Source organism: Austrofundulus limnaeus, unplaced genomic scaffold, assembly GCF_001266775.1.
Source record: "Austrofundulus limnaeus strain Quisiro unplaced genomic scaffold, Austrofundulus_limnaeus-1.0 Scaffold98, whole genome shotgun sequence".
Classification (NCBI taxonomy): domain Eukaryota; kingdom Metazoa; phylum Chordata; class Actinopteri; order Cyprinodontiformes; family Rivulidae; genus Austrofundulus; species Austrofundulus limnaeus.
In genome coordinates this window covers 1303824-1315732 of record NW_013952500.1, presented here as the reverse complement: position 1 = coordinate 1315732, position 11909 = coordinate 1303824, and the positions used below count along the sequence as shown (strand labels likewise).

General features: G+C 39.2%; 3 protein-coding genes across 8 annotated transcripts in view; all 3 read right to left on the bottom strand.

Moving 5' to 3' along the window:
* dnajc8 (DnaJ (Hsp40) homolog, subfamily C, member 8) overlaps window positions 1-2708 on the bottom strand; it is a 5334-nt gene extending 2626 nt beyond the window's left edge. The window contains exons 1-4 of one of the 2 annotated variants that reach the window (XM_014013148.1): window positions 2657-2708; window positions 1472-1594; window positions 1269-1361; window positions 39-140 (exon numbers count right to left, since the gene is read on the bottom strand). In XM_014013148.1, the coding sequence (XP_013868602.1) occupies window positions 39-140; window positions 1269-1361; window positions 1472-1594; window positions 2657-2686 (348 nt within the window). In that variant the 5' untranslated portion in view covers window positions 2687-2708. Of the gene's footprint in view, window positions 1-38; window positions 141-550; window positions 656-1268; window positions 1362-1471; window positions 1595-2656 lie in introns of those variants that run through there. The other variant, XM_014013149.1, reaches the window with a different exon arrangement.
* Window positions 2651-8878, bottom strand: LOC106520861 (heterogeneous nuclear ribonucleoprotein R). Of its 5 annotated transcripts, none has more exons than XM_014013145.1 (12): window positions 8697-8842; window positions 7861-8018; window positions 7652-7770; window positions 7454-7561; window positions 7251-7364; window positions 6914-7090; window positions 6572-6707; window positions 6282-6487; window positions 6047-6196; window positions 5843-5964; window positions 4495-5033; window positions 2651-2714 (listed from the first exon to the last, which is right to left on the bottom strand). In XM_014013145.1, exons 2-12 carry the CDS (start codon window positions 8015-8017, stop codon window positions 2683-2685), a joined length of 1860 nt encoding a protein of 619 aa, XP_013868599.1. In that variant the 5' UTR covers window position 8018; window positions 8697-8842; the 3' UTR covers window positions 2651-2682. The 5 variants fall into 5 exon arrangements, with proteins under 5 accessions (XP_013868599.1, XP_013868598.1, XP_013868597.1 ...); XM_014013144.1 differs by lacking the exon at window positions 2651-2714 and adding an exon at window positions 3440-3528; XM_014013143.1 differs by lacking the exon at window positions 2651-2714 and adding an exon at window positions 3595-4274 and having other exon boundaries at window positions 8697-8878.
* Window positions 8879-9298: 420 nt separating this feature from the next.
* atp5if1a (ATP synthase inhibitory factor subunit 1a) lies at window positions 9299-11909 on the bottom strand. Its single transcript, XM_014013150.1, has 3 exons — window positions 11753-11909; window positions 9682-9794; window positions 9299-9603 (listed from the first exon to the last, which is right to left on the bottom strand). The coding sequence occupies exons 1-3, from the start codon at window positions 11822-11824 to the stop codon at window positions 9462-9464; spliced, it is 327 nt and encodes a 108-aa protein (XP_013868604.1). The 5' UTR covers window positions 11825-11909; the 3' UTR covers window positions 9299-9461.

Below are 11909 nucleotides of genomic sequence, written 5' to 3'. Positions count from 1 at the left end.
TATATAAACACACACACAGTGTTAGTGGACTTTGCTACCTCAAAGGGGTTAAGATTAAAGTATGATGATCCAGGTCTGAGCAGTCTGTCAATCTGCTGCTTGGAGGTTAAAACAGAGTCTCTCTTCTCTATCTGCTTCACCTGTACAGATATAAAAGATAATGGGAACAAATCAAATACGTTTGTCACTTGGAGTAAAAAGAACAAGCATTAATGTGGGAAGTGAAAGGTGTGCTGTATCTTAGCACCTCGTTTGTTACTCAAGCATGAGCTGATGGGTTATTATCTTACAATACCCGAATAAATCATATACATCACGAACTATTTCAGCGATTTGTAGCTACTTTATAGTAGGTTACAGAAGAAGTTTACACAAGTCTTGCCCAAAAGAGGTTCACAAATTAAACAGCAACCAAACACGTTAGCATTTTGTCATTAGCTTCAGGCCTCGTATCTAAAATACTAACGAGCGACCGACTAAATAATTTATGCAAGTTCACCATCGCACTTGTGTTATTACGGAGTATAAACTACACCAATTTCTGACAGACCTCCGTGTAAAAGTTTTGAAATAATTCATCCGACACACTCTGAGCCGATTGCTCTCCTCCGGCGGCCGCCATCTTCGCACAGGTTTACATGCGACGTAACAAGTCACGTGACCACGTCTTAGTGGCGCAAACCATGCCTCTATGGTGCAGACCTGTTTTTTTTTTTCACATTCTCCTTTGAAACGTCGCTTTGTCGCGTGAGTAGTGCATTGAAAATTATCACAAATAAACCTGAAACGTTCGGCTGAAGGCTTCATATAAAAACGAATACACAAAACATTTCGACACAGCTTTACTAATATATATACTAATTTGCTGCAAGTGTGTAGCTGAACAGACTAAAGCAAACCAAGTGCATTAATATTTGTCACCTATTTAAAATTGTGCTTAATTAACGTTTTAGTTAAATTTTTAGTCTTTCAGAGTGAACATTGAAATAATTCACTGGACCATGTCCAAGTAGTTTGGCCTGCTAATCTAATTTCTTTCCTCAAACATTTGATTTGTCTTTCTTCGATGACTCGGAGTGGATGAGCTGTATTTGCAGAAGTTTTCAGTGATGCGCGGTTGATTTTCACTGCGCCTATCTGCATCTGATGAGGTGTGCAGTGATAAACTGTCCACAGTTTAGACTAGGCAAAAAGAGACTATCACAAGGTCCACTTGAAATAGAAATACATTAGCAAAAATTAAGGCATTTATTTGGATAATGCATTACATTCAAAAACTTGACATTTTCCATGTTCTTTGAATGTCTTTGAAGCAGGTCGTGGAAGATGAACCTAGAGTCCACGTATCCTCCTTTTCTGCCCTAAGTAAAAAACAAAACAAGTTGTGGTGATTCAGTTATCTCATCCCCTTTTTTTGTTGTGGTAAAAACAAGCATCATAAAGACTACATTTCTTCTAACTCCTAACTTACCTCACACCAGCTGGTGCAAAACCACTGCCTCTGGACTTCAGTGTTGGTTACTCCTTTGAGGCATTTTGAATCCTGCAGTGGATCTGGTTTGCACACCTTTGCCACAACTGAATAGACCTGGAACTAAAAGAAAAGGAAGAAAAAAATGGCCACGTGCAAAAAAATCTATTATTCTGTTTCATCATGAACATCCAACCCAGATTAGAATAACAGACGCCTTTATAATAAGGCTATTTTGATAAAAAACTATATATATATATATAACTCACTTGCTCTGGGATAGTAAATTTGTGACATCCAACATTTTGGTTTAATATGTGTTGTTTTCTGAGCATTGTTTAATGATAAAGCCTTACCAATCAGTTATTTCCAATTCTGTGAACTCATTCACTTGGATGTGGGCAGCTCCTTTACTGCCTGGTGACAAGAGGTAACATATGAAAACAGTTCTGACATGAAAAGCTGTTTATGGGCATTGATGCATGTCGAGCTTTTTTTTTTTTTGGTTCCTACATCCCAGTTTTACCTGTGAAATAAAGCGGGCCTCATACTGCCATCTGGTGGTATTAACAACCAAAGACATTTGATTTGAGGTGGGGCCATTGTTTAAAAACCAGCCAATTTCAGAATTACTTTATTCGGATTTCTCACTGAAATGTGCAGAAAATTGAAAAGCATCCTTTTGAAGTTCAAATAGAATTAAAGATTAAGTCTTTTCCGGCTCTTAATGTGCAGCGAAGAACAGAAAATCAGTGCTGCAGTTGTACAATGCTACCTCTAGTGGCACGAGGAAATCCCCAATTCTCCAGCCCGCCATTCCCAGATCATGTGTGCAGCTGAGGTGATTTTTGGTGCAGTGAGCCGAGATTTGGTTTTCTTACAAAATCTGCGACTGTCTGCCTTTTGATTCAATTTTTAAAAAAAGATGCCATTTCACTCCTAAAATTGGATGTGACCTGTTTTGGATGAGTTTTAAATGAGCCCAACATTAAAAAATTTCTGATTCTTCTGTCAATTTTCATAAATGGTCTTCAGAGCATGGAAAAAAGGTCAATCACTCTCCTAAAACAACAATCTTTTTTCACAGGAGAGTTTATAAGATTAAAAAAGAACAAAGTATTATGCTTTTCCAGTGATTACAATGAACTAGGAGAGGAGACAGTACTCTGTGCAAGGCTAGCTCACCCTTGAGTACCGTTCAGGTGAGTTCCTCATTCTAGTGGTGCCGTCTTTGCTTCTCCACCTAGGCAGGTTGGAATAAGAGGATAGACATATGAAACAAACTAAAAAAAATAAAAGACAACACAATACCAACATGTTTAAAGACTACTCTATCCTGTTAGGCACTTCCTTGCTAAAGGGCGTGAGCACATTTGTAAAGATTTTAACCCTTTGGATGGACAGATCCGAGACGTCTTCAAAAGCAGAGAAAAGATGGTTGAAGCGATGTGCTGATTTTGGAAGCAACAAAATTAAAAAGTCAAAACAACTCGGCAAACAAAGAAGAAACCTATTTCTGTTTGTGTGCGTTTAGGTTGAAGTGACGTCTCACCGTTTTCCAAAATTGTTCTGGTCGTTAAAATTTGTGTGGCGGTGACTAAAACATGCAGTAGATGTCAGCCCATCTCAGACAAACTGCACCTACATGAAATGTTTGTGCCAAAACAATATAGTGAGTTAAAAATTAAGCATTAAGAATTTGCAGGAAAAAAAATAATTCTTGGAATTTCATTAAATTTAAGCACTGCTAAATCTTGCAAGAGTAAATAAAGTTTATTCTCATCATAATTAGCTAAGGTGATTTAATGTAAATAGGCTTATTTTTACTGAACAGCTCTACCGAGAAATGGGAACAATCATGGGGAATGGTGCGTAGTCACCTTAATAGTATGCTCTTTATTATTATGGGAGGTTTTGATCATGGCAGTTTGAGCACACACTGAAGAATAAAGGGTTAAAATCCAGTTAGAGCACTTTATCATCCATCTTTGGCTCTCCTGTCCCATTTTCTGTGCAATTTCAGTCTTTTGCAGTTTTCCTTTGAGGGAAAAATTTGGCTTGGGGGGGGAAAGAGATGAGAGAATTGAGGTTATGAATCAAATCGAGTGAAGGACAACACTGAATTTGAGTATTGGACAGTTGACTGATGCTCAGCTGAGTTTTATTGAAACTTAACAAACGTAAAAGTTATAAATACAAATAACATCAGAGAACAAACTGCTATGGCTCTTAAGGTAAGCCAAACCAAATTCTACTGGGCAGGTTTAATGAAAACAAGGAAGTTATGGTATCAGGTTAAAAAAAAACAATTTGTCTAACTCTAGAAATGCTAGGCATACACTTTGAACGTTACAAAACTTGATTTTATTCCTTCTTGTGGATTCTTTTCTCCACCATTGCAAAGAAAATGAAGTATGAAGCGCTAACCATATGCATTTATTTACAAGCAAGTTCCTAAGCAACTACAAGAAACCACAAATTAAGGGAGTACAATAAAGGGAGGGGAAATGGAGACATGGACAAAAGAAATTTCTGCAAGGCTATACGCACTATCTGATGTCCTCTCAAATTTATGAAACTTAATGTCCACTTTTTTCTTTTCTTTTACTAAATGTTCGTTGACTTTAAAATAACGAGGAACAAAAAGTAACAATAAAAGTGTTTTGTACTTTTATTTAAACACATGTCCCAATGTAACTGTAGGAGGAAGAAATGATTCACCACAACAGTTACGTTCATTTCTTCAGCCAAAAGGATTTCCAGCCAATCATCTTGAGCCAATTCTGCAGTCTGTCCATTTTTTCTGGGATACATACAGATTTTTTTTTTTCACAAGAGATGAAGAATAAGAAGAATAAAAAGTCAATCAAAAAATTGTGGCCAATCTGATGTTTTTTTTCTTTATATTGTTGTTTTCCACTTTTTTATGTTGTTGCCAAATACCTTTTGGTGCATCTACTTCCACTGTTGCCCATAAGAATCCTGTGAAAACTCCATGGTGTCATTACTGTACCCATAGTTACCGGAATAGTCGGCCCCTTGCTGCAGGGGCTGCTGGGCGATGGGCTGGGACCCCCAGTTCTGTTGGTTGTTGGTCTGGCGGCGCTTGGAGTCTGGCTGGTTAAACACGTCCGCCTTCCTCTTTCCGCCGACGTTCCCCCCGCGATTGCCCCTGGCGCCGCGGGGACCACGGCCCCTCTGAGGCTGGAAGGGGGCTCCTCTGCCTCCGCGGGCGCCTCGCGGACCACCGAGGGGAGGCCCTCTTTGGGCGAAGCCGCCCCGGCCTCGTGCCGGCGGAGCCCCGCGTGACCTCGGTGGCGGAGGCCCACCCCTGCTGGGACGAGTGCCACGGCTTCTCATGCTGTACACGTCTTCGTAGCCGTAGTAAGGGTCCTCATAGCCCCCACGGTAGTCATGATAGTCGTAGCCATAATAATCATCATAGTAATCCTCATAGCCATAGTAATCAGGGGGATAGGCATAGCCCCCACGCCCACCACGACCCCTTCCTCGGCCTGGTGGTGGCATGCGAGGAGGTGGGTAATAGTAGTAATCGTCATACCTGCAGAAAAGAAGAGCATTATGCATTTGATGCTTCAGAAATCAGTCGGGCAGCTGACCAATTATATGGCTCAGTTTCAGTGGGTTTTTTTCGTTAACGATGACGAAATATTTTCGTTGACGCCCCCTTTTTCATGACGATAATGAGACGGTAACGAAATAAACACAGCTCTTTGATGGCTAAGACGTGACGAAACGTGTGTGAGTTTTCGTTGACGAGACGAGACTGGACGAAAATGTTAGTCGGTGGTCTGTCAATCATTTAGAATGCAGAGTGGAGGGAGGGGGAGTTAGCAACTGCGCATGTCAGTGCCTCTGTTCTGAATAAAAGCCTGGTGCATGTAAACACTCGTTTGCACAAGTTTAATAGTCTACCAACTAAGTTTAGGACTGCATGATGTCTGTTTTTATAAGATGCATCTTCATTGTCCTGGCTGACAAGTTTGAGTTGAACATGTGTGTTCCCCTTTATTGCTTATAAGATTGGGCATGTGTATTGTGTATGTTCATTGCACTTTAGCAAATTCTGAGAAATAAAGCCACAAAGTGAGAATGTTTTTGTTTTGGGCATTTTTAGAGTAACACAAATTCACAAATGTTAACACAAATTACTCAAATTAATTTGTAAAGACTAATATGTTGTCTTTTTTTAAAACTAAAACTAAGCAAATTTTTAAAGCTTTCGTCGACTAAAACTCAACTGAAACCATTAAATATAGAAATGACTAAAACTAATAAGTATTTTTGGTCAAAATACTAAGACTAAAATTAAAGTGGTAATCAAAAACAACACTGCTCCGTTTGACTCACCCGCCACTTCTGGTGGTCTGCCGAGCTGCTTGGCGCTCTTTCCTTTTCTTGTCTGGGGGCTTTGCCAAAACAATCTCAATGTTCTCTCCTCCGAGCTCTTTTCCATTCATCTCATCCATGGCCTGACCGTGAAGCAGGATTCATTACCTCAAGTACAAAACTTCATCACCAAAAAATAAGTGCTCTGACATCACATAAACCCACCTTTACAGCAGCATCTCTATCTTCAAAATGGACAAAAGCGTAGTCTTTCAACTTTTTTACTCGTTCCAGCTTTCCAAACTGAGAGAATGTCTTCTCAAGAAGCTCTTCAGTCACAGAGGTAGCCAGCTTCCTTACAAAGAGCACCTTTACCTATAATCACAGAGAGCACAGATGTCACAAACGAGCTAGTTAGGTGTTTAATTGTGTGTTTTCGTTTTTAAATGAAATTACTAACTTTGGCCATAACTTCTGGGTCTGGTTCAGCAACAGGGTCAGCCCACTCCACTGTGACAGGGTTCCCCCAAACTTTAACCTTCCCACTCATTAGGCGGCGGCGGGCCTGTGCTGCAGACTTGTGGTCCTCGTACTCAAGGAAACAAAAACCACGGTTCTTCTTCTTGTCATCTGGCTGGTGATACAATATCACGTCTTGCAGACCCTCTGTAAGATAAAACGGCAACACCGAAATAAAATACCACCTCTGTTAAAAAACAACCCATCCGTTAATTTGCACTTGAAACAAACCTGTCACTTTGCCAAAGTCTTCCAGTATACTTTCTCTTGTCTTGTTCTTTGGAATTGACCCGACAAATAAGCGATTGTTTGCAACAGATATACAAACCCCTAAGAACTTGCCAGAGCGGATTTCATGGTTATCACACTGAAAACACAACAGGGGACATAAAATCAAGCCAAAATTTTTACGTATTGCATCATGAAACTGTAGTTAGTTTTACAAAAAGAAAAAGAGTCACATATTGATTTTATGGTGGTCATAAAAAACAGACAAGAATATGCAATATTACTGCGTTGTTGAAAACTGCAATAATGTTATGACTCGCAGTGTGACTTATAAGGCCTACTCACAAGCTTCACAGCCCTTTGTGCATCGTCCTTATTGCAGTACGTGATGAAAGCGTAACCTCTGTTTTGACCAGACAAAGGGTCCATCATTAACCTGAGGTCCCAGATAGGTCCAGCAGACTCAAAGAGAGGCACAAGCTCATCTTCATACAAATCCCTTGGGATTTTTCCTACAAACACCTAAAAGAAACAGAAGAAAATGAAACGTAACCATGACCGACTTAATTTATTTTTCTTTTTGATTTTTCTACCTGGATTACTGAGATGCGTCAGGACATACAGGCCCAAGTTTGGACACGTTAAATACACTTAAAGACAACCGATTAAAAATAACACCAACCTCAGTTCCAATCCCTGGTTGTGAGCCTTTGTATATGCCCTCAGGTGGGGGGCCTCCATATTTACGCTGGCCTGTAGTCACGTCCAGAGTGTACCCTGTCCTATTCAGCAAAGCCTATAAAATAATAATAATGAATAAAATAACTAAATTACATCTTCAGAGCTTAGCATAAATTTCCATTACATGACTGGTAAATGAGTTACCTTGATTTTTGACTCATCTGGGCCCTTGGTAGATTCTTGGACCTTGTTTCCTTGTTTTTCTCTCTGTCTGTATGTCTTCATGACTCCACAAAGGAATGCGCTTTTATTCTTCGACAAAAAAGGGGAAAAAACGATATAGTAGGCACAACGTTCTTCAGTAGCATTAAATTCAGCTAAAACCATTATCCAAGGGGATACCTGCACGTGAGATAGGTCACTTTCTTTGAACTGCTGCAGCACGGTAAGCGCTCCCTCTTCGTTAAACTCTCGAAGAGCATCGATCGCCCTCTCATCGAGATCAACATAGGCCACCAAACCTGCAAGAAAGAAACACACGGTACAATTAAACAACTACAAGAAGCTGTTCTTCCTTTTGGAGAAGATTTGTGGGAATAAATATTGCTTACCAGTCTGGAAGATGTTATCTAGACTTTCAGCCACTTTTTGAGGCAGCCCAGCATCAATGAGCGTTTGGTAGTTTTCTGTGTGCGTTACTGAGACGTCCATGGGCTCTTCTTCCTCCTTTACCGGAGCAGAACTCCCATTCACCTCAGCAGCAGCCATTCTTCAGTAACACAACAATCAAGAAAGCAAAAATAAATAAATAAAAAATTATAAAGAGTGTATGTAATACACTTTTCAGTTTTCTTAAGTATTCCTCCCCATTTGAAACTGACAGATAAGAATCCTAACATTAGCTTGTTATATTACTTTTAACACTACCAATCTGCAAACTTCAAAAAAGTTAGTAAAAAAAATTAAAGGACCTAAGGTTAATAGTTTATATCATATTAGATTACATTCATTAGGAAGCATTTGTATGTGTGGGCTTCTCTATAGGTTACACATACTGTTTAATAATAAATTACGAGGTATTTTGTCTCTGTAAAAGGTAATTTAAGCCGGTTTTCTTTAAAAAGTAATTCACCGACACTACAGTCCCGCCCCCTTCACATGCAGCCTGCTAACCCGCCAGACTACGTGAATACGTATTTCTAAATTTTTTTATATGCACCGGCTTTTGCTAGAGAAACAAAATGTCTTACTAATTCAAACACGACATTTAGTTGCCATTTCAGAGCCAAAACACGTAAAAACATATATTTGAGGTTCTGGAGCAAACAGCGTTAATAGTTAGCTTTGATGCTAACAGAAGCCTCATTTGTAGGCCTCGCCGAGCCGACAAACACATTTCACGTATAAAACGCACAAAAGGTCCAAACAAATAGTTAGCAAGACTCACCAGCAAGATCCGGGAAGTAAAGCGGAGCGTTTTTTATAGGGTGCAATTATTAGTTTGATGCGCGTACGAGAAAAGCCTACAAAGAAAATTGTTTATAACAAGACCACGAGACAATTTTTTTTCCAGACGACCAGCGGTCTTGTCGTCGGCTCGCCCCGAACAACGCAACCGCGCGCGAAACATCGCGAGAACTGAACGGGAATTGTGGTGAAGGGCAACGGGTACGTTACGTTCACGTTACAGATAAAATAGATTTACTAGAGGACGTAAACACAGTCAAATCTCGAGAAAACAGCCATTTAAATGTAATTCAATCAGCCCTGACGCAGACTATCATATTGTTACAACTCGTGTTTTTCAATTAGTCCAGTTCAAAACAGTTTTTGTAGTTTTGATACTTTCAGGCAAGTTTTACTTTACAAATTATGAATAACCTAAAGTATTGAAGAAAAAAAGACGTTTTCATGTCTCTGAAACAAAAAAAAAAAAACCCATCAAATTGGCATAAAATACCAGCTGGAGAGCTGCTGGAGATAAAAAAAAAAGGGTAGTTAATTCAGGCGGTGCACTTTAGAAGATGAAAATGAATAAACACCAGCCAGTTTCACAATGCTGGAAGAGGTATCACTTTATTGTTTCAACACCATAAAGAGATATATATCTTGACTTTTAAGACCTGGTCAAGCAAAAAAAAAAAAAAAAGAAAAAAGATAAGGCCTTGTTTACAAGTGGTTCCACTCAGGCAATAAATGACACGAGGCTGCCTCAGTCATCGTGCGAGAGCTTTCTGATTTTGCCCTTGTGGCGGTCGATCTCCTTCTGTAGGCGCTCGATCTCCTTTTTGTGGTGATCAATCTCTTCTGTGTGGTGCTTCCTCAGCGCCTCCAGCTGTTCCCTCTCCTTTTGCCTGCAGTCGGAAACAAAGAAAGTCAAAAAAGAACACCAGAGCCACGCAGGTTTTAGCTTTCATGGTCCCACTTCAAACCTGAAGTACCGCTCCTCTTCCGCCGCTTCTCGCTTTCCGAACGCACCTCCCGCTGACCTGATGTAGCCTCCTCCACCGCCACCTTTTCCTGCCCCCTTTCCCAATTCGCCAAGCTGGAATACACAAACATTTACATTTATTAACAATTCCATAATGAGCCTCACAATGTGCAGCTATCTTTCTTTGATATGTAAACCTAAGACAGCTAATAAAGTGTTTAAGCTTTTTTTACTTACTGGTAAATAAACCATACATGAACACAAAATATACTTGTGAATTATTTGTGAAGACTTACGGTATTTTGTAGCGGTTATTAAAATAAAAGGAACAGTTTTTATGTAATGAAAAGGCAAATAAAATAGTAAAAGGCTCATTTGCCTTGAATAAAACAGGCTAATGAGTTTTCTCTTTTTTAAATCAATAAAATATTTTAAAGGACAAAGAAAAATAACCCATTTTTGCAAAGAATGGCTCAAACTCACTGGATTTAATGATGCAATTTTTGTTTTAGAATATCCTAATCCCAACTAACTTCTATTAATGACTGCAGTGTTCATGCTTTTTGGTTATGCATTTCACATTTAAGCATTTCAAACCCCAGGTTTTGAGAATCCTGAGTGCTAGGGTTGGGCAATATTTGCAAAAAAAATTAATCACGATTAATTGTGGTATTTAGCCGATAACGATTAATTTGACGATTAACCCCCTGGAGTCCCTGCACACCTTTATGTCCTYGTCACATGACCAATTTAGTGGGAAAGATTTTCTTTTCATAAAATCTTTTCCAAATTGTGTCAAAATCACAGACTTCAGGCTATACATCAATTTTTAAATTGTGTTGATAGATAATTAAATTACAGAACTTTTTTTTATGTTTGTCATATTTGAAGCGGAGAGGAGCACCGAGCGGACTCTGCTATTAATCGTCAAGTGCCAAAAAATAATCGATTAATGTTTTTCTGACGATTAATCGCAAACGATACGATTATGCCCAACCCTAGTGCCATGTAAAAATATTTATAAACTATTTTACTGCTGCACGTCAACACTTTATCCAAGCCTCCTCGTTGTATTTGAAGGCAAAGATCAGAGCAGCAGGCTTCAGATTTTAATCTGAAATATATAACATCAAACCTAAAGAAGTGGTGTTTTTTGTGTGTATGTCACAAAAACAAATTTTCCTGCACTCCCTGACCACCACACAATTGATCAGGCAACTCACCTCAACTTCACTTTACACTCTTATCACAACGGCTTAAGGTCAAAGTTCAGTTTTATTGCCATATAAACATAAATGGTTCATTTTTTTGTTCACATTTAGTATCTTTACAGTAGAATTAGACGCAAAATTTGGAGTGCGCTTTTACTATGATGATTACGGTAAAGGCCACCTCCACCCCCACACTCGTGCTTTTAAAGCAGAGTTCAAAAAGCGATCAAAATATGTCCATTACGTTGCAAAACGTTTGAGTAGATACAATGTAAAGACTTGCAAATCTGAGAGAATAGTTGGAATGCGGTTTAAATGTAGCTGGCAGCTCTGCAACTGAACGACCATTCCTGCAGTGAATGAATGGCTGACTGATCCAGTGTTTGTGTGAGTTGGGGGAGGGGCTGGTGCAATGTGTGTCAAAGGTAGGGGGTTGGATTGAAGCCATGCATACAAATAAAAACAAATACAATGTCGTTTCCACGATACACACCGTGCAGACTGCAGACAAGTTTAAACATGGTGCATGAAACCTTGAATAAAACCTCAATTAAAATAGCAAAACAAACACTATCCACCTCAAACAAGACATATTTAATTTAAATCCAATATTAACCTATTTAACTTTACATATCTGGAAAAAAATACAAGTTAATCGATTAATTTTATACTGTCAAAAACTGCAGTATGTTTAACTGATTTCCTAATTTAACTGGTTTGTAAACATGACTGCATAAACGAGTTGTAACAAGTAAGAAGTTCCATGCTGTCGTATTAACTTTTGTTTGTCTGATTTCAACCATACACGTCTGGGCGAAAACGCTAACATAAAAAATAAAATCACTAAACCTCCCAGTTTACCTGATCAGATGACATCCTGATCTGAGAGACGATGCACCTCCTCAGGTTTCCTGCCAGAAAAACTCTCGCCATGTCCCATCCGATGTTACAAAAAGTAAAAGTGAGGAAACAAATGGAAAACTTGCAAATGTCTCTTGTAGTCCAACAACAGTGCGTC